The following is a 20,968-nucleotide window of genomic DNA, read 5'->3' as shown; positions in this document are numbered from 1 at the left end:
TTCTGTCTCAGATGTTCTCGACATGGTGGATGTCCTGGTGGAGGGCAGCGAAGGCTTGGATGAGGAGATTGGATTCTTACTGAATGAAGACATGATCCTGCTCACATTCCCGTTCAGTGCTGTGGTCCCTGCAGCCCTAGAAGCCAGGAACAAGTTGCTTCTCGGGGCAGAAAGTGAAGGAGGTACCTGTGTGTTGTCAGCATGTTCTGGGTGCATCAGGCAAGCGGGTCTCTGTGGGGTAGGAGGTGGGATTCCAGGGGCTCTGGAAACAGTTGCTGAAAACCCAAAGCATCAGAGTTCAGACCTACCGGAGTGAGGCCACACAGCCATTGGAGCTGAGCATGCAGGGATAGGAATCTGGAGGCTGGCTAGGCTGTTGGAAAATCGGTCATCTGAGGGAGGAGTCTGAAATAATGCATATGCATGGCTGCACAGATACCTGCTGTAACACTGATGTTTTCTCTTCAGTTTATTGTTGATGTCTTGATGCTAAGGTGTGAGTCCTTCATACTTGCTGGGTATCGAGACAACTTAGACCCAAGGAAGTGCTCCCAGATCACAATGGTGTAATTAGTCAGCATTGCTCAGGGCTGCAGTAACAAATAAGCCTCAATGTGTCAGAGGTTTAATGAGTAAAGTTCTCTTTCGTGACCTTGTCATAGTCCAGTACAGGTCAGGTTGCTTTCCTGGCTGGCTGTTGTCCAGGAAGTAGCTCAGGGATCCAGGCTGCTCCCGTCTTGAGCTGGGCCATCTCAACATATGGCTTCCATGGTCACTGTGGAAGAGGAAGACAGAGTGGACAGTCTAGCAGGGGTGTTTTGGTTGGGCCTGGAAGTGGCTAACCCAGTCGTATGGTCCCAGCCTAACCACAAGGGAGGCTTGTGTGCCAAGGAAGAGGAAATGGGTTGGGGAGCACCAAACAAGTCCTTGTCCCAGGTGGCTTTGCCTCATCTCTTCTGTGCCTGGGTCTCCACTTCTGGGCCTCAGGACCTGAAGTCTGACTGTGTGCTGTATGTTTAATAAAACAAATTCTGGTGCGGTCTGCGGTAGTAGCATCTGCCATCCAGTGTGGTTTTGTGACCCCTCATGGAGTTGTTATTAGTTTTTCTGGGTCTTGAATATGTGTGGGAGCTGGTGTTAATGGTGGATCGCAGCAAGCCTCTCCCCACCCGGATCTCATTCCTTAGGAGAAAGCATCGTGGCGTACCTGACAGGGGTGCTGACGGACCTCCTCCACACCCAGAGAGACCCTCTGGCTCTGTGTCTTCTGCTGCAGGCTTATGACAAGTTGGAGCCTCCAGTCCCACCTTGCTGTCATCAGCTGTCCTGGTTCAACAGATACTACAGCCTCTGGATCCCGGAGTCAGCCCGTGAGGCGGTGGTGAGCTGCGGCCATCCCTGCTCCTGTGGAACCCAGGCCTTTCCTAGAAACCCCCAGAGGTTTCTTCCATGGGCCACGGTTGGCAGTACCACAGCTGTGTAGCGTTACAGCCGTATGGCTTACAGGGTGAAATTTCTTAACGTCCTAATTTCCCCTGCAGAGGAGAGGAAGCTAAGAAGGGTCCCTGCTGCTCAGCTGATGTGCCTGAGACACAAAGGGCTCAGTGATGCAGCAGAATTGAATTTCCCGCTGGCTGCATAATTGGCTCATCACATTTCGGCTTTGAGGCCGGAGGTTGCCTTTTCTGGTTTCCTCATTGAGTGATCTGTGCACGCTTGTCCTGTAGCCTTCTTCTGTGGACCTCAGCGTGCCCCTAGACTTCTCGTGCTCAGTGGTCAGACTTGGTCCTCCATTCTGCTCAGGCTGGGAAAGTAAAAAAAAAGAAAGGAAGGATTTTCTTTCACCGGGGGCTACATTCTTGTAATGGGGTGCTGCAGTTCTGGCTCCACTGCAGAGTATTTACGAATGCTTGGTGGAGCAAGAAATTAACTCTGTGGTGTGCATTTTTGTGTATTTATTGAATTTTAGCTGCACTTGAAAAAACAGGCAGCTTAGGATCTCCTTGTCTTCTGATATTGGTAACAGGAGCTTATGTTGATTGCATGTCTGTCTGTCAGGGCTTCATACCAGGTGTGCTATGTGTATTTTAAGCCATTTAATCCTCACGACAACTCAGAGAAGTAGGTCAAGACTTACTATCCTCATTATATGCATGGGGAAACTGAGACACAGAGTGGTTGGGTTTTTTTTCTCCCCCCCCACCAGTCAGTCAGTGGTGGAGTCAAGATTTGGCCCAGGCAATTGCGTATCAGAGTCCACGCTAGAGTCCACGCCCTTCACGACTCCTGCCACCTTCCTCTGTGTAATAGCCGTGGTTCAGAGTCGGTTATAGCCACACAGCAGCTTGTGTGAGCTGTTAGTTCAGTGCCTCACCTCATGATGCTCAAGTGTAAGTGTCCGCTTTCGGTTGAATAGGTCACAGCAGTAGTTCCCACCCCGAGGGGACATCAGAATTCCCTGGAGGCTCATTTAGATAGGTTTCTGGGCCCCACCCCCAGAGGGTCTGATGCCACTGGTCTGCATGGGGCCCAGGAATTTGCATTTCTAAGAAGTTTCTGGTGATGCTGCTGCTGGTCCCGGGACCCCACTTTGAGACCCGCTGAGTTTCAGGGTACACACGGCCTCGTTGTATTGGTCTTAGGATGGGGAGTGTTTGAAGTTATGAAAATAAAAGCCACGTGGGGTAAATCAAGAAGGCAGTTTGGGAATTGTGCCAGAAGAAATGAGCAACTTCGGTGTGAGACAGAAGGACTCCAGAAATTGATCCTCGTTCTGTCCATTGTCATCTCCTCCCAACAAGATGGTATTCTAACGGAGGCTCCAGGGGAGGGCCTTCTGAAGGCACGCAGCTCACAGCACCGGCTCCTTTACCGGCGGTAATTTCCCAGTTTCCGGGGATTAATCAGTGACGCCTGTGCATAAAAGCCACATCTCTGTCACATGCAGCCCCTGACTACAGTGTCTGTCCTCCAAGCTGTGTAACTCCCTCCCCGATTCAGTGCCTTCGAGTTAACACACTCTAGGAAGATGTGTGTGACTGATAATTTCGGGACTTAATTACATAAAATGCCATGTGGTCACTGTTTTTTAGTATTAGTACGTGATTATTGTGAAATGTCCCCTTGTTATGAATGTCGCCCCGTACCTGTTCTAGCAGACTGTGCACCTTTTCCTCTGTGCTGACGTGTCTCTCTTCTCCGGGCTGCTGCCGTCTCCCAAGCCACTGCAGCCATCGGGCAGCCTTGCCCCCCAGGGTCCTTCAGTTTCCTCCTTCGCTGCCCTGCTGCAGACGGCCTATGAGAGCAAGGGCGCGCTCCTGGACGAGCTTGTTCAGGAGCAGCTGCGGGCTGCCATCCCCTGCCTCCCGCTGCACCAGGTCCTGCGTTCAGTGAAACACCTACTGCTCTACCTCAGGAGCACCGTGGAGAACTTCAGCCAGGTCAGCACTGCTCCTGCCCGTCCCTGCAACCTCCACATGCTCCCCAGTCTCCACCTCCAGAGAATGTGGCCTTCTCCGAGTCGGGTCCAAACTGAGTGACAGTATCGCTAGAGTCCTGGGGTCGTGTTGTCGACCTTTTCCACACGTAGGGAGGGTAGTAACCTGACACACCCAGGGCCACAGGACAGGCCCGCAACTGGAGGCCTAGATGGCTCGTTAGCACTCCTCCATGTCCGGCTGCCCCTTGCCCTGGAGCAGAAGCACAGAGGCGGGCTAAGCTCCCATCCTCTCCAGGCCTTAGTTGCAAACCCAGCAGATCCCTCCACAGCTGCAGACAGAGTCAAGTGCAGCCGGACCGTGTCGCTGGGGCAGCTGTTAGTCAGGGTGGGGCCTTCCCACAGCCTGGGCCAGCGGCACAGCACGGCCAGGCGTCCCCTTTCTCTCCTGAGTTTTAGTTCAGGAGTTCGTTGTTGAGCTTTCTGTCCCTGATGTTTACTGATTTTCAGTTTATACTTTGAGGTGGACCTTCTCCCCTTATTTTGGTCAAAATAAACCTGTGTATTTCATCAACAGTTAGGAGGACACGTGTCTTATTGAGAAATGGCTGTGGTTATTGGCGTTTTACAAATACTGCGTGTAAAGGAATTGCCATTCGAGCCTGCCTCCCTTCTCGATTTTTGTTTCTGGTAACATCTCACCTTCTGGTTGCAGAGGGACATGGCAGTCACTGTTTCGGTGACTGGCAGCCCTTCCCTGGTCTGAGGGTCGTGTGCCTCTCATCCTCACAGCTGGGCAGAAGCTCGGGGCCTCCCCTCCTGCAGCTCCTCCTGGATCTCCTCAGGCGCCTGGTCGTCCACTGTGAGCAGCTGGATGCCCAGAACCAGCGGAAATGCGAGGCCGCGCAGGCCGAATCCGACCTCTTTTTGGACATGGAGTCCATGGCCTCGCTGGAGCTGGCCAATGACAAGGTACCGCCACCCTCTTCCATGGGTCTCCCTCTTGTTGTCCTTTTCCTGTAAAGTCACAGACACTGGCTTTCCCTCCACTTCTGATTAAAAACAAATACGTGTTCATTGCAGGGAGGTAGGGAAATGCAGAAAACTAGAGGAGACACTAAAAACCCTCCATAACCCCTCTACCCACCTTATTTGATAAGATAATCAGATAAGATTGGGTTCGATTGTCTCTCACACCTGCCTTCCCGTAAGCGGTTTTCCCTTCACTGTGTGATGTGAGCATCTTGAGAACTCAACGTGAATATTTTCCTTATAAATAGCTGCAGTCTGTGTTGGATAAAAGCAGGGGGTGAGGCCCTTCACAGTAAATATACACAGTGAATTTACTGCTCTGAGAAGAACCAGCCGTCTCTTGTGTTGTTAGTCTTGTGAAGCAGGCTGTTTAATTGGGGCCAGGGCGAATCTTTCTCAAGTTTGCCATTTGACCTGTTTTACTGGGTTCAGGAAGCAAACAGGTTCCTCATTTCACAATCTAATGGACGGCTTCCTTCCTTTGATCTCCAAGTGGACTTTCTGGGAGGTGTCTGTTGCTGCAGGGCCACCTGGTAGCCAGTCGACGGCAAAGCAATCCTAACGTGGCCTGGTGCTTTTCTGTTTTTGTTTGGCAGGGCTCCGTTGGAAAGTGTGATAGGCTCCTCTCTCCTTCCCTGAAGAGCAAATAAGGAAAGAAAGTTTATTCCTGTCCCCGGGGATTTGCTGTAACTTTGTTGGCTAGAGAATCATGTTCTGCAGAGCTACTTAGAATGATTGAATCAAATTATTCTCTAATCCAGCAAAGAGCGCTCTGCTGCTTTCTGCTCAGTAGTTTAAACTCAGTCTCTGGGTCAGAGCTGGTTTTTTAGGGGGTCACTTGAGGCCCACTCTTCTTCTGAAAGTGAGGACTGATTGCCTTCAGTCCTGGATTGTGGACTTTCACAGGAGTTTAATCCCAGTCCACCTTCCCAGACATGTGATCTTTTCTAAGCTCTGATCGCCCTGCCCCAATTATCAGTTGATACCCACGTTCCTCAACGTGATTTATTTAGGAGGGCAGGGCTGCTAAGGGGAAACCAGTAGATGATTGATCTTAATCACATTTTGACGTTTCTGCATGTCCCGTCCTTTGCACCGAGTGGCTGGAGAGCAGTTTTGCTGCACAGTAAATTCATTCAGGCTAAATTCACCAGATACTTACCGGTCTGGGTGGGACACCGGCCAGGTCACAGTCCAGCCCTCACGGTCGTACCAGGAGGAGATTCACCACAATTGGATAACAGCTTTGACTGGGCTTGGGTTAGGGTGCTATGGGCACCCCTGAGAGGGGCATCAAAACTCAAACTTGAGGATGGAGTGGCTTAGGACAGCTGCTCTCTGCCCCACTCGCAACAGCGAATACTTAGACGGCAGCAGCTGCCCCCTCCCTGCTGGCCCGGGGCCGTGTGTGAGGTCTGCCTTGTTGCTGTATTTCAGACGCTGGAGGAGGTGCTCTTGGCCATCCTCAGACATCCCACGCTGGAGGGCTGGTACCTGGCCCTGGAGCAGCAGGCCCTGCCTCCGCACACCCTCAGCCCCGTCCTCGTGAAGCTCCTGGCGGCCCACCTCAGTGCAGGGGTCCTGCAGCTGCTGATGGTGAGCGCCCCGATCCTCCGGAGCATTGGGCAGCTGGGCCTCCTGGCCAGGTACTCAGAGGCTGTCACCCAGAGCGTGTTGAAGGAGCTACGAAACAGGAGGGCGGGCCCGGCCACGTCATCAACAAAGAGCCTCCCGCAGCTCGAGGCCCTGCAGGGGCTACATCCGTACATGGAGGGCGCCCAGCTCCGTGAGATCACCTTGGCCCTGCTGAGCCTGCCTGAGGCCCACCTGGTGACCCAGCGACCCACGAAGTCCCCCAGGAAGGAGAGGCACTTGAACAGTCTCGGCAAGACCCTGGTCCAGCTGTTGACCAGCAGCCCCCAGGATCAGCTGCAGAGCAGCGACCTCCTTTGGGCCTCCGAGTATGTCAAAGGCCTGGGGGCTTTGCTCCCCACGCTGGCTGTAGACGAGCTGGACACTGTGTTCCTCCACACTTTGCAGAGAGAGCCCGTGCTGGCCCCTGTGGTCGGGGCCGACCTGCTCGACTACTGCCTGGCCCGGCGGACGCAGGCGACCCTCAGCATCGCCACCCTGCTCCTCCAGCAGAGCTGTACCCACCTGCTGCGGTTCGAGCTGTGGTGTGGGCAGGCCGGCACGGGGCTCTGTCTGCGAGAGGGCCTCGACGACTTCCTCCCCCTCGTCCACGTGTACCTCCAGTGCAGGACTCAGGGACACTTCACACGCCCCGCAGGAGGTATGGGAAAGGGCGGCTTTGGGCAGCTGGGAATTTTAAGTTGGAGGGGCTAAGGAGGTGGAACTGCGTGTTCTGGGGTGTGGTTTGGTGCCGTTTCTCCTGCAGCATCTGACCCAGCTGTGAAGATTGAGAAAGAGGAGAAATTCTCCCTCAGCCCCCCTCCCTCCAGTCTCTTGACCTCGTGGCGTGAGGTGTCGCCCCCGTGCTCCCGTCAACTCCGAGTTACCCGCATGAAGCTGGGGCAAGGGGTGGTCCTAACTGGGGCCACTTGGGCCGAGGAAGGATGAGCACCAGGCCTGGGGCTTGTTAGGTTGGGGGGGTCATTTGGAGTAATCGTCCCTTGTCCTGTGCCACCTTCCCAACCATCAGGAAATGTTGGTGAGTGATGCTGAGTTGAGACAGCTTGGGCCCAGCTCTCTCTTCTTTCTCCACTCATCGGGTTTCAGATTTGAGGCACTTTTTTTTTTTTAATTGATATTTTAATAGTTTATAACATTGTGAAATTTTGGGTTGTACATTTTTGTTTGTCCATCACCATATACATGTCTCCCTTCACCTCTTGTGCCCACCCCCACCGCCCCTGGTAACCACAATACAATTTTCTCTGTCCATGTGTTGGTTTATATTCCACATATGAGTGAGATCATACAGTGTTTGTCTTTCTCTTTCTGGCTTACTTCACTTAACATAATACCCTCCAGGCCCATCCATGTTGTTGCAAATGGGACGATTTTGTCTTTTTTTATGGCTGAGTAGTATTCCATTGTATATATATACCACATTTTCTTAATCCAATCGTCAGTCGAGGGACACTTGGGTTGCTTCCACTTCTTGTCTGTAGTGAATAATGCTGCAATGAACATAGGGGTGCATAAGCCTCTTTGGATTGTTGATTTCAGGTTCGTTGGATAGATTCCCAGTAGTGGGATGGCTGGATCATAGGGCACCTCTATTTTAATTCTTTGAGGAATCTCCATACCGTTTTCCATAGAGGCTGCATCAGTTTGCATTCCCACCAGCTGTGTATGAGGGTTCCTGTTTCTCCACATCCTCTCCAACATTTGTTGTTTTTTGTCTTGGTGATTATAGCCATTCTAATGGGCGTGAGGTGATATCCTGAGGCACTTTTTGATCACCTCAAGTTAATTTTAATTCTTATTTGTTATATGTATCAATGATTTTTCTCTCACTACTTTGGCTCTGTGTCGCATAGCTTCATATCAGCAACGACAGATATTTTTAAAAAGTAAGGGAGCCCCTTCAGGAGGGAGCCTTCCAGTCCCTGGTTCTGGAGGCGCCTTTCCTTATGTCCCTCTCCTGTCCCCACGCCCTTGAGGAATGAATCCCACTTGAGTTCAGAACTTTGGTGCTCACCATCTCATCAGGAGCTTCGAGCTGTGGGTTACACCCAGGGCCCACTGGGCTTCAGAATCCCTGTCAGAGGGTTGACTGAGGAGAGGCGACCAGCCGTGAGCTGCTAGATGCTTAACAGCTGGCTCTTGGGAGAAACTGATTTGTAGCATTTGCCAGTTTCCGTGGTGTCAGTACTCCTGCTGTGGCCAATTTCAAGCTACCAGTGTGACATCACCCAGTGTGACGAGATTCCTAACACAGCCTTTGGCTCTTGTGAGCTGGTACGCGCCGGCTCCCGCCCACCATGGTCTGTGACTCCCTCTTCTTTTTGTCTCTGCCCAGTGTCCTCTGCTGTCATTCCTGTCTTGAGGAAGGCCCTGTGGAGGCAGCTGCAGACCAGGCTTCTCAGTGCCGACGGGCCCCCAGAGTCTGGGCTGCATCAGGAGATCCTGGCCCAGCTGGTCCCCTTTGCAAGAACCAAGGACGTCAGTGTTCTCATGGCCCGTTTGCCCAGCTTGCTTCAGACTCCAGACGGCCACAGGAGGTATGAAGGCTTGCATAGTTTGATGGCTCTTCCCCTCTCGGCTTCACTTGTCCCTGTGGTATTTCTAAACTAGTGGAAAACTACTGCATTGCTGTTTTGCTGGTCAGTGAGAGGGCAGTTCTACAAGAACTCTTCTTCCAGCATCCTGGCTGGAGCGAGTATGTCTGCACAAATGGATGCTTCTGATTCCCTGGGAGCTGTGGTTCTCAACCAGGGATGGTTTTGCCCACTCCAGGGGACAACTGGCAGTGTCTGACATTTTATATTGTCACCACATGGGTGGGGGGTTGGTGCTTCTGGCATCTAGAAGGTAGAGGCCAGGGGTGCTGCAAAATAGTCTATAACGTATCAGACAGTCCCTTCACCCCCTAAAGAAAGAATTACCTGGCCCAAATTGTCAGTAGTCCTGAGGTTGTGATAGCCTGATTTAGACAAAGTTTCGACAGTACATCCTTTTTTGGTGCATCTATAGTTTCCCCTAGTTGTAAAAATTCCGGTACATCTTTGATGTTTGAGTAAGGGGCAGAGGAAGCCTGTGATTCCTAGGGAACAGGACTCAGAGCATCTTTTCCATAAGGCCCATTGTAATGTTGGATTTACACTTAAAGCTACAGGGATTTAGGCCATCCCTCTGACTCTGTGACTTTTGTCTTTTCCTGCAGTTGGATCATGGCTGACTCTATCTCAGCAGTCCTGCAAGAGTCAGCAGAAGAGCTGCATGCCTGGAAAAAGACTCTGCTGGAGTCCTGTGTAAAATGGCTGATCACGTCTTTCACTGGTAGCCAGCAAGACGATGACGATACCCAGGATCAAGAGAAGAAAATGCTGCTGAGATTAAATGAACTGTTGGTAGGCGTCTTGTCTTTTCTTAGAGAGCCTGGTTAAATTTTTAAGGGAAAGACAGAGATAGACAAACCGAGGCTTGCAGACACATTCCAAGCCAGATGGTGTGAGTACGACCTGGTGGGAAATGAGAGGGAGGGGCCATGTTTGGGAGGGGAAGTGGCAGGTGGGGGCCAGTCCTTGAAACGATGAGCCATCTTTTATCAGGAATGGATGTAGGATTTGGTCAAATGCTTTGTTGCATCTCCTGAGATGGCATATGGTTTTGTTTTTTCTTTAGTCTGTTACTAAGGTTAATTATATTAATTGTGTTTTGAATGCTAACCCAACCTTCCGTTGTTGGGATAAACCTACTCAATCATGATGATTATCGTTTTTATATGTTGTTGGATTTGATTTGCTAATATTTTGTTAAGAATTTTTGCATCTGTGTGTGTGAGAGATAGTAGTTTGTAATTTCATTTTCTTGTTATGTCTTTGGCTGGCTTTAGGATCAGGCAGTACTGGCCCCAGAATGAGCTGGGAAGAGTTTCACTGGTTATAAAATTCTGGGTTGACATTTTTTATTTTGTTTAAGCATTTTAAAGACGTTGCTTTACTGTCTTCTGGTGTGCATTGTTTCTGATGAAAAATCTGTCGTCTTTGTTCCTCTGTACATTATGCCTTTTTTCTCTGGCTGCTTTTAGGATTTTTTTTCTTTACGTTGCTTAAAGCAATTTGATTATGATATGCCTTGGTGTAGTTTTCTTCAAGTTTCCTGTGCTTTGGGTTCAGTGAGCTTCTTGGCTCTGTGAGTTTCAAGTTTTCATAAAATTTGGAAATATTTATCTATATTTGGCCTTTATTCCTTTTTATTGAAGTGTCCTTTTTTAAAAAAAAAAAACGTATTTTTGCATGGAAATAATTAATGCCCTGAAGGCTAGCATATGAGTTATTCCTCAAAGCACAGTGTAAAATTGCATCACAAGTCATCAAGTCTGTGACTTGTGTTTAATCTCTGAACCCAAGACTTAAAAGTAATCCTCAGGAAAATAAACCCAGGTGAAAGTTAGTAAGTGTGTGATAAATACATTCATTGTAGATCAAGCAGTGTGCCTGTGTAGCTGTAATAAGAGACTTTGTAACCTGTGTTTCAGTCCTAATTTGTTGTATTAGGAGCTTGTGGATTTAAGGTGCATAGGGACCCAAAACAGCAGAACAAGGAAAGAGGACGCATGTCCCTGAGATCTAGAGAGAGCTGGGCTGTAGAGGAGGGCTGCTGGGCTAACCAGGCACAGGTCACAGTGGAAGTTCCTGCCTGGCCCCATCGTCAGCCCCTCACTCAGCGGCCTGGCTTGATTGAGTGACAAGACTGTGCTGTTTCAGGGATGTGTGTTCTCAGGGCGTGCCTCCCTCCTTACCCCGCTTTTCTCTCTCTCTCTTTTTTTTTCTCTTTTTAATAGACTTTATTTTTTTAGAGCGATTTTAGGTTCACAGCAAAATTGAGCGGAAAGTGCAGAGTTCCCACGTATCCCCTGCCCCAGTGCACGCATAGCCTCCCCCACTGTCAACATCCCACACCAGCCCTTTTCTTTTCATTGAGGTATAGTTCTCATATTGTGAAAGACAAACTCTTAAGTGTATAGTTGAGTGTTGACAAGTACATGTTCCCTTGTGCCCACACTCCTATCCAGAAAGATTTTCATCATCCCAGAAAGTTCCCTTATGCTTTCTCCTGATCAGTCCCCTTCACTCCAGAGCATCCACTCTTCTGATTTAATGCTCTATTTGGAGATAGTCTCCATATCATTGACTGTGGACCTACAGTGGCCCTGTTAGTGGTGCACAGGTCTCCCCCTGGGTAGATGTAACATCATATATTTAAACAGTCATGTATGGCTGGACCTGTGTGTGTCGTAAATCAGTTCGTGCTCTCTGAAATAGTGGACAAAGGAAAAATAACAGGACTATTAGGAAATTTTCTTTTGCTCATTTGGTGATCATAGATATGCTAATAAAATGACAGGGCTAGCAGCAAAAATAAAACAATTTCAGAAATTGAAACGACTGCATGCTTTTGTGGATTGCTTAGGTAACTATATTCCATATTTACCGAATGGCTCTAATTTAAATTCCATATTCTCTGTTTTAAATTAATCTAGATGTTCCATGTATATTTCTCGCTTACTTCATTCACAGAATTCACTTAATGAAGTTGATCCTGGTGATTGGCAGAAATTTGTGAAGGCTGGACTCAAGTAAGTCGATTTTGTTTTCTTCTTGCCACTCAGTAAGGGTGTGAATGTCATTGAGGATGCAGAGCCAATTTTGTAGCTTGTTATTAGCGTAATGTACTCAGTGGAACAGGTGCTGTGTCCGTTTTAGAGACACAAGATGTGTGATGTTGGAGAGGTTAAATGCTTTGCCCATTGACAGGCAGCGTGCTTCGAACCATGATGAGAGGAGCAGCCTTTAAAAAATGAAATATTTTTTTAAAACCAGAAACGTGCAGAGAATAATACAGCAGCACCCAAAGTTAATAAATGCTGACAGTTTCTACATTTGTCCTAATTTATTCTCTTCCCTCTCTTGCCCAAAAGTGTCACCCTTCTGAGGTTGAGCTTTGTCGTGGCCATGCGTGTTTTTATACTTTGGTGGTGTGTCAGAGCCTCTAAACAATAACATTGTTTAGTGTGTTTACCATTTTACACGAATGTATCACTTTGTGTCCTTTTTTGCACTCAGATGTTTTTGAGTTACCGGTCTTGATACCTATAGGTCTAATTCATTTTAACCACTGTGGGATATTCTTGTGACTGTACCACAGTTTGTAACTACATTCGTAGTTCCCTACGAATGGACAGCTCCTCCCTTTCTTCCTTCCTACCTGCCTCCTTAGCCCACCCCCACCCCCGTCCCTGCCGCCATTCCTGCGGTGGGTGTTACTTGTCTCTTAGAGCCATGTGCCACGTTTTCTCAGGGAGGGGGCCCTCGCTGGCTGTTAGCGTGGCCACAGCTTCAGCTTTATTAGGTTTTCAATTTGGTCTGCCAAGTTTTTGAGCTAACCTCACATGACGTGAAAGTTCGTTTTTTCCTCACATCCTCACTAGCACTTGACATGGTGAGACTCTTTTGTTTGCAGCGATCAGATAGTCATGAAACAGTGCTTCATTGTGCCTGTCATTTTCATTTCTCTGATTATTCATCAGCTTGAAACAGAGAAAAATACTTTACGCAAGAGGCGAGAAAGAAGTGCAGGCGGGTCTCAGGTTAATGACGCTGTGGATTACCAGCATGAAAGGGGGACATTTCTTTCAGTCTTTGGTTAATTCGTGTTTCCAGAATGCCCACTATATGCTAAGTGGTTCTTAACATTATTTGCATATGACTAAAGCATGATGCTTTTTTCCTAGAGCATGATGCTTTCATTTGTTCAGTGGGTTAAGACATAGAAAGCTTCTCAGCCATTTGATAGGAGTTTTGAGTAGCTGAAAGGAAGGAAAGAGGGAGGCTGACCTGGCAAGATGGGCTGGGGCAGTGAGTGTCATCTTTGTTCAGGCTCGGCTGTTCTGCTGCCTCCTGGCATTTTAACTAAACAGGAAGTTCGTTTGGTGTTTGCACCTCAAGAAAATAAATGCACTGCGTCCCCTCCCTAGTTTTCAGAGGTACCCCTTGTGATGGGTGGACAGCTGGGAGTGTGATAAAGCAAGTGTAATGCAATGGCAGCAGGAGAATCTAGATGATGGGTGCTTGACTATGCACTGTAAAATTCTCAACTTTGTGATATGTTGGAAAATTTTCTTAATAAAATGCGAGAAAACAATTTTCTTATTCATTCCTATGAAATAAAATTCCCCTTTATGAAGCCCTTTCCCCCTTTGATTCTTGCCTCCTAGATTTCGGTATCAGGACCATACATTTTTAAAGGCCCTCCATGCTGCCATACAGCTCCTGTATCTTCCAGAAAGTTCTGTGCGCACACAGCTCATCCAGCTCCCGGTGGTCCACATGATGCTCACGCAGCATTCTCTGTTTTTGCCAACTCTGCTGAAGTCTGAAGAAGAGGAAAACCCAGACACTCATGTAAAAGGTGACTCCTCACCCCCACCCTCCCGTTTCAGACATAGATTTTATTTCCTGATTTCATTGAGCCAGCTGTGCACCAAAGCTTAGTGCCCATGTGTTTTCAGAGCTAAGGCAGCATTACCAAAACGGTGTTAGAATATTTTGTTTTCTGTCAGTCCAAGCTCAAGAAATGTTTCCTCTGACTTAGGATCAAACAGCAAATGCAGATCTCTTTTCAAAGCCTGTTCTGGCTTTCGGGAGTCGTGTGTGAGGTTTTATTGCCGTATCGTAGGCAAGTGTAAAAATCTGGGAATTAGGGGGAATTAGGAGGAGTGTCTGACCTGAGACAAGTTGTTTAGTTACATGAAATGTCTTAATGGGAGGTTTGAAACTTCTCTCAGGAGCAGAGGGTTCGAATGTCCTAGTTGACAGTTCACCGCTAGAGCTCTTTAGGGGCCCAGGTTTCGGCTCCCTCCCTAGTTCAGTAAGCGTGTGCTTCAGCTCCTGTGATCCCGGGTTTGGCATAGGCCGTGGAGACCTCAGAGGAGACAGTCTGAAGGGCCCTGCCCTCTTGAAGCCACGCTCTGCCTAGAGGCAAAATTAACACCCCAAAACTGTTAGAAATCACCACAAGTTTGGTCTGTAGTAAAGTGCTAAATTGAAGAGCACCATTACCCAAGTTACTGTATGGGTGGTAGAAAAAGTAAAAAGGGTCCACCCTTCTATTCAGGCAGGAGTAGAAATATTAGAGATTTTGGTAACATGGGAAAATGCTTAAGTTTTAAAATATGTGGTGGCTTAAAATTTGCTAGGGGAGTGGGGAGGGACTGATTGTGTCAAAGAGCTAGGAAGAGAGATGATTGTGAAGATGTGTGTATTAAGAAAAAGGAAAAAGTGGGGAAGGGACTGGGCACAATTCTAAGACGAATATTGTTCAGAGAAGAATATTTCCAGCATTTGAATGTTCCCTGAAATGCTTCCTCCTCTACTTTTTTCTGAATGTACACATCCCCCTGCACTGCTGTGCATTTCAGTGTTGTTTTCTTCCAGAAGCGCTGGTGGACTTGATGTCGGTCTTGGTGAGGATGTGCCCCTCTGTCTGTGAGAACAGCCACTTTGCAGTGCTCCTCGGGGCCTATGGTGCCTCTCTCAGCGTCCTGGGTGAGAGTGTGAGGACCAGCGGTGTGACCCAGGGAGTGTGTGTGTGAAGACCAGGTGGTGTGACCCAGGGAGTGTGTGTGTGAGGACCAGGCAGTGTGACTCAGGGAGTGTGTGAGGACTGGGGGTGTGATAGGGTATAAAAAGAGTGTGAAGGGTTCAGCTTTCTAAACTGACCCCCACTTGGCTTCTAGACCAGAAGATTTTGCTTCTTCTCCGGGCCTATGAACAGAACCACTTCAGCCTCATCAACTTCAGGTGAGTGTTGGGCCTGGAGGCTTGAGCAGCAGGCTTTGAAGGCACCAGCCGCCGGGCTGCGGCTCACTCTGCACAGCAGGCTCCCAAGATCTTCTCTCGTTCCTTTTTGATTCTCAGGAAAGGGATGGGCTAGATGGAAGCCCCTTAGCTCACACCCCGGCTCCAGCGTGGGCTGCTCCAGGGAAAGCTTGGCCTCACTCCATGGGGATTGTCTGTTGGCAGGGGCCTGCATAGGCTGGGCTGCCCTGCTGATTGGTGGGTGCGTGTCTGTTGCCTCCCCCCATACTCACTCCCGACTCACTGTTGTCTGGTTTAGTTGATTCTTCTGAAAACCTTTTTCTTCACGTTTGACTGTAGATGGGCATGACTTGTGATGTGGGGATTTGGGGGGAGAACAGTGAGGAGTGCTGACTCCCCTGTCATGTAATTCCACTGTTCTCCGTCTGTCTGTGTGCTTGTGTGTGCTGTGTCTCTGTCTGGATTTCTCTCTCTCCTTTCTGTCTGTCTGTCTTTGTCTGTGTGACTCTTGTCTGCCTCTCTTTCTCTGTCTGTCTCTCGTGAGTTCCCAGGGGCTGCTTGCCAGCCTTCTTGGCCAGCACAGCTTTGGTCCTGAGAGGCTGGGCTGATGCCTTTCCTGTGGGTCCTGCCCCAGTTGTCAAGGGTCGGGGCTAAGAGGGGACTTGGTCAAATGTGCTGTTCATGGAAAGCATCTTACATGCTCTTTGCTGCCCTAGTTTCTTCTTCTCTCCTTATCATTTGGGACCAGCACCCTAACATCTACCCAATACACACTTGAAGAGGAGTTTTGTGTGTGAAGACAGGAAGTGAGCTAACTGGGCCAAGAAAAATAGTTCCAGAGAACTCTGCAGGGAAGAGAAAAAAACTATTTCCATTGTAGAATACTCTTTTTTAGGATAAAAGCTATATTAGAGTAAAAGCCACTGCTTTCTCCTCCAAAAAAAACAACAAAGAAAAACATTTTCTCTCTCTTAAGAATGCCTAGGTCATGAATAAACATTCCCTTTTCCTTTGCCTCGTGGCCTCACCCTCTTATCACTATGGACTTGGTGCGATGGCGGTTGTACCCTTTCTGGAATAGAACAGGCTCTGTGACATGAGGGAGAGGAGAGCGAATGGAAGCAGTTTCTCTCACAGTGAGAAAGGAGCCGGTCTAACTCTCACTTCAGCATCAGAACACCCTCTCACGCAGAGAATAAAGAAAGTCCAATGAGGTTGGCCACTGACTAGACAGGTTGGAGTTGGTTGTGGCAGGAGTCTGGTTTCAGCTCCTAGGAGAAGAGAGTGTGGATGGAGGATGTGGTGCTCACAGGGCACTGTGCGGCTAAAGAGCAGAGCATTTCCTCAGACTCAAATACATGTCACATCCGCATCCTGAGAGGGAGGAGCAGGCCTGAGTGAGGGGAGCCGCACGGGGAACTCTGTAGATTGTCAGTGGACGAATCTCACGCCAGTAAATGGTCCCAGTCAGTACTGGTGTAGCCGGTACATCAGCTGCCTGCCTGTTAGAAACCAAGACCACCAGGGAACACCATCCTAAAGATTCTTTACTTTTTAACTCGACTGACTATTGTTGACTTGCATAAAGTGAGTCTGTATTTAGAAGAATTCCATTTAGAAGTATGTAATTCAGTCAATGTTCGTTGAGTACCTACTGTTTACAAGGCACTGGGCCCAGCACTGTCGGGAATACCGAGAGGAATAAGACATAGTCTTCCTGTCTGTTGAGGGGATCAGACTGTCATAAATGTAACTCTTTTTAAATTGGCTTCTGATTCATGCCACGTGGTGTAACCCAGCTGTTACGGGCTCACGTGAGAGCATGCTCTTCCTCAGGGGAGTCAGGGAATGCCTCAGGACAGGGTGGCATTGGAAGGGTAGGGAGGGATCTGATGGAGGAGAGGTTGGCGGAGGATCCTGGGGGCACTGGGTGGAGGGAACAGCGTCATGACAGCTGGGAGGTGGGAAGTCAGAACATTTCTGGGAATGATGAGTAGGTCAGCTTATCTTCACAGGATATGTGTAGGGGAAAGGTGGTGGGCAGGCCAGACAGATTGCTTGGTGAGGACTAGAAGTACCAGACTGAAGTATTTCCATTTCCATCCAGGAGACAGCAGAGTGCTGATAGACGTTTGGGGGCAGAGAAGTGGCCCTCATCAGAGCTGGGCTTTTGGGGAGCATCCTCTAGCAGTGAGGAGGTGGGTGGGGGGTAGCAAGGAGAAGGATGGGGAGGAAGGAGGCCTGTGTCAGATTCCAGGAGGAAGGCGAGGTGACTTCTATGGACAGGTGGGTGTTGTGAAAGGTAGAGGTGTATACGTAGTGGACTCTCGAGGTGGGGACGGCTAAAAGGCTGTGCACGCAGACCTGGTCTGCTCATGGCTGCGTGTAAACAGGGAAAGGTTTGTATCATAAAGCATCATCGAGCAGCCAGGATTCTGCCGCTGTGGTCTAGCATGGACTCGCAGCCAGACTCCCCAGGTTTGAATTCCAGCTCTGTCACTTACCAGCTGGGCAAGGGACCAGCTGAGCAACTTTCTTAATCCTCTCGGTGCCTCTTTTCCCCCATTTGCAAAATAGGGGTAATAATAGTACCAATCTTATGGGATTGTTGTGCAGGTTAAGTGAATTAATACACACGAAGGGCTTAGAATAGTGCCTGGCACATCATAAGCTCTCTATCAGTGTTGGCCTCTACCATCACCCCCAACGCTGTCACCCCGCCCTCATCATCGTCAGCATCGTCATCACTCCCACCTTCCCCCTAAGTTATGATGGGGATTAAATGATAGAGCACATGTAACCTGCTCAGAACAGTGCGTGGCGCGTGCTAGCTGCTCAACAGACTTCTCTGTACTGGTTGTTATCGTCATCATTATTTCTGTTCCTGGTGGGGCCCTGGGACTAGTCTGCTCTCCGCTTTCTGGCCTTAGGGTGCTGCTGTGGGGCCCAGCGGCTGTGGAGCATCTCAAGACGTGCCGGAGCCTGGGCAAGTCGCTGTGGCAGCAGCCAAGCGTCGGGGACATCCTCCGCCTGCTAGATCGGGACCGGATGATGAAGACCATCCTCCACTTCCCCCAGAACCGGAGGCTGCTACCCCCCGAGGTGCGGGAGTCCCAGGTTACAGACATCAGGGAATGCTCCCAGAGGGCGGGTGCTGTGCTGCACACCTCTCCAGGGGCGGCGGCCATTGCACCCTCAGGTTTAGCATACTGTAAAGTTCAAGCCCTGTTGTTCTTGTATTTTGTTAACTTCTTAAGTAAAATTCCAACCACATACAAGGTACAGAGACAGGACCCTGTATCCCTATCACCCAGCTTCAGCAGTTATCCACGCTTGTTTCTTTTATAACTTCCCCCCAAAAGACTATTTTGAAGCAAATCCCAAAAATACCATTTCATGTACAAGCACTGTTTTTTTATAGAACCATTTTTTTATGCTTTTGAATATTCAAAATAATTTGAACTCTAGAGATAGTGGGTACGTACTCGCATGGTATCACATTTATGAGGTTGACCTGCTCGTTTCTTTTTGTTTTGGGCTATTTCAGGACGCACAGGAACCGATATTTAAAGACAAGAGCACAGTGGACCTCGGTGGCCTTTATGACCCCTGCTTTCTCCTCCATCTCTTCAGTGAACTGACCAGGCCAGGTGATTGCAGCCTCCTGGGGAAGGAGGGGGGAGGAGGAGCAGTGCCTGCTGTGTGTGGCTCAGGCATAACCACAGGGCCCTCACAAAGTCAGATTTCTCATGGTAATTATTACCATAGTAATTGAGGGATTATTATTAATCATTTTTGAAGAATACTCAGCTGCCTTGTCACCTTTTCATTCCAATGATTTTCAGCAAAGTAACAGTCAATGTTTTGCATGTACAGTGATTTTTTAAAAAACGTTTATGATTCTAAAATCTGAGAGTGTCCCTCTGTCCTGGAAGTTTTCCTAATTCATAATGACAGGAGTCCTTTCTGAATTATCACTAGATAGTGGTCAAATACCAACAGAAATGAGAGATTTTATCCTTGAGAATGAGTGAGAGCCTGCTGAGGTTGACTTTTTCTTGGTTTAAGTATGTTTTTGAAATCGCACTTGTGTCTAGTAGCCTGAGGGTGGGAGTCTTGTGGGTGAATGGGTGGGGGAGACAGAAAGAATGAAGCGTGTACATGTGCCCATTGGAGAGGACCGAGGTCTGATTCCCAGGTCGGTCAGGGCTGTTGGTTTGGGGCATTTTGTCAGTGATCGATGTGCAGTGGTATCTCACTGTGGTTTTGATTTGCCTTTTCCAAATGGCTGATGATGTCAAACATCTTGTGGTTTATTTGCCACGTGTATGTCCTCTTTGACAAAATGTCAGTGCATGTCTTTTGCCCATTTCCTAACGGGATTTCTTCTTTTACTGTTGAGTTTTGAGGATTCTTGACGTAGTCTAGATATTAGTCTTGTTGGATATATGGTTTGCAAATATTTCCTCCCAATCTGTAGCTTATCTTTTCATCCTCTTAACAGTCTTTCACAGAGCAAGAGTTTTTAATTTTGTTGAAGTCTAGTTTATCCGTTTTTCCTCTATGGATCAAGCCTGTACTGATATTCCTGGCTGGGAGAGGCGGGAGTGGCCCATTACTGTTCCTCACGCGGCCTCCACTGACGTCAAGCGGGAGCCTCGTTCTTCCTCTCGACTAGGCCTCCGCTCATACCCAGTGGGGCGCAGGAGCGCCTATCGCTACTGCCCAGTGGGGAGGAAAGCCCCCCTACCTACTCGGCCTTCTCTGCTGCCTCCCCAGCAGGGGTTTGGGGCTCTGTCTCACAGCCTGTGGAGGTCTAGGCTCCCCACTCCGCCTTTGCTGGTGTAGGTGGACGTGGGGACACAGTGTTTTCTGAGGTGTTTGGCTGGAGTAGAGCAGTTACTGTCTAGAAGTTTTCTGTGTTACTAGGCTGCCCTTCACTAAACTTTTCTAGTCTTTTGTCTAGAGACTAGAGGGAGTGGGCTTTTGTTCTGCTGCATCTGTTCCCATTGGCATTTCTGGGTTGCTGGCTTTCTTAGCTCTAAGTGTAGGACACATGAAGCAGAAAGAAAACACAGGGAACGCACCTGAGGTCTCCACCTAGTCTGCTCCTTTCCACCTTTTAGAGTCATCTTACGTTTATCCAGGTTTTCAGTTCTACTTAATAGGAGAATAGAGAAAGTGTGTCTACTCCATCTTCCCAGAATTGGAAATCTAAATTTAATTAATTTTTAACATTAGATAATATATTCACAGTTCAGAATTCAGGTGGTACCAAAGGGTGTGCAGTGAAAATCCCCCTCCCACCTGTCCTCTGGCTGTCGTTTCCTCCTGCTAGCGGGAACACATGCTCCCAGCTCCTTGCACGCTCTCCTAGGTCTGGCTGGGTTCTTTTTTTTTTGAGGAAGATTGGCACAGCTAGTATCTGTTTCCAATTTTCCTCCTTTTTTCCTTCTTTCTCCCGAAAGCCCCAGTAAATAGTTGTATGTCATAGTTGTACATCCTTCTAGTTGCCCCATGCAGGATGCCTCCTCAGCATGGCTTGATGAACAGTGCGTAGGTCCGAGCCCAGGATCCCAACTGACGAACCCGGGCCGCCAAAGCGGAACGCGCGAACTTAACCTCTATGCCGCTGGGCCGGCCCCCCGGCTGGCTTCTTAAAGGCCTGCAGGGAAGGGCTCACAGCGGCAGAGTGTGAGGAGGGGTGGAGGCATGTGTTCTGCGTCTCTGCTCATGGGCATGGCCAGCGTGAGGCCTAAGGGGGCTCCCATAGCTCCTTCCTACTGGACTTGATGGCCATGTAGACTTGGGTGCGTTGGAGACCACATCTCACTGTGTGTTCTGTTTTCTCCCTTTTCAACTTGAAATTGTCTTTTTGTACTCGAATGCTCCTACTTGTGAGCAGATTTGCTCATCCTCCACCACTGCCCCTTAGTGTTCCCCAGAGAAGAGTGTGTGAGGGTTGGGTTTCCAGAGATGTCCCGTCAGT

The 20,968-nt window shown here is 48.9% G+C and overlaps 1 protein-coding gene across 3 annotated transcripts in view; it reads left to right on the top strand.

The window, feature by feature from the left end:
• The window catches only part of URB1 (URB1 ribosome biogenesis homolog), a 76,534-nt gene that overhangs the window by 30,768 nt on the left and 24,798 nt on the right, over positions 1-20,968 (top strand). For all 3 annotated transcript variants that reach the window (XM_058523014.1, XM_058523013.1, XM_058523012.1), the window contains exons 18-30: positions 12-182; positions 1,188-1,381; positions 3,222-3,440; positions 4,229-4,408; positions 5,906-6,761; positions 8,457-8,658; positions 9,321-9,507; positions 11,680-11,738; positions 13,377-13,570; positions 14,596-14,706; positions 14,898-14,961; positions 17,910-18,081; positions 18,527-18,629. In XM_058523014.1, the coding sequence (XP_058378997.1) occupies positions 12-182; positions 1,188-1,381; positions 3,222-3,440; positions 4,229-4,408; positions 5,906-6,761; positions 8,457-8,658; positions 9,321-9,507; positions 11,680-11,738; positions 13,377-13,570; positions 14,596-14,706; positions 14,898-14,961; positions 17,910-18,081; positions 18,527-18,629 (2,712 nt within the window). The remainder of the gene's footprint in view (positions 1-11; positions 183-1,187; positions 1,382-3,221; positions 3,441-4,228; positions 4,409-5,905; positions 6,762-8,456; positions 8,659-9,320; positions 9,508-11,679; positions 11,739-13,376; positions 13,571-14,595; positions 14,707-14,897; positions 14,962-17,909; positions 18,082-18,526; positions 18,630-20,968) is intronic.

The sequence above is a fragment of the Diceros bicornis genome, chromosome 27, assembly GCF_020826845.1.
Source record: "Diceros bicornis minor isolate mBicDic1 chromosome 27, mDicBic1.mat.cur, whole genome shotgun sequence".
NCBI classification, from domain to species: domain Eukaryota; kingdom Metazoa; phylum Chordata; class Mammalia; order Perissodactyla; family Rhinocerotidae; genus Diceros; species Diceros bicornis.
Note: the sequence above shows the minus strand (reverse complement) of the source record. Positions and strands in the feature narration are given on the sequence as shown.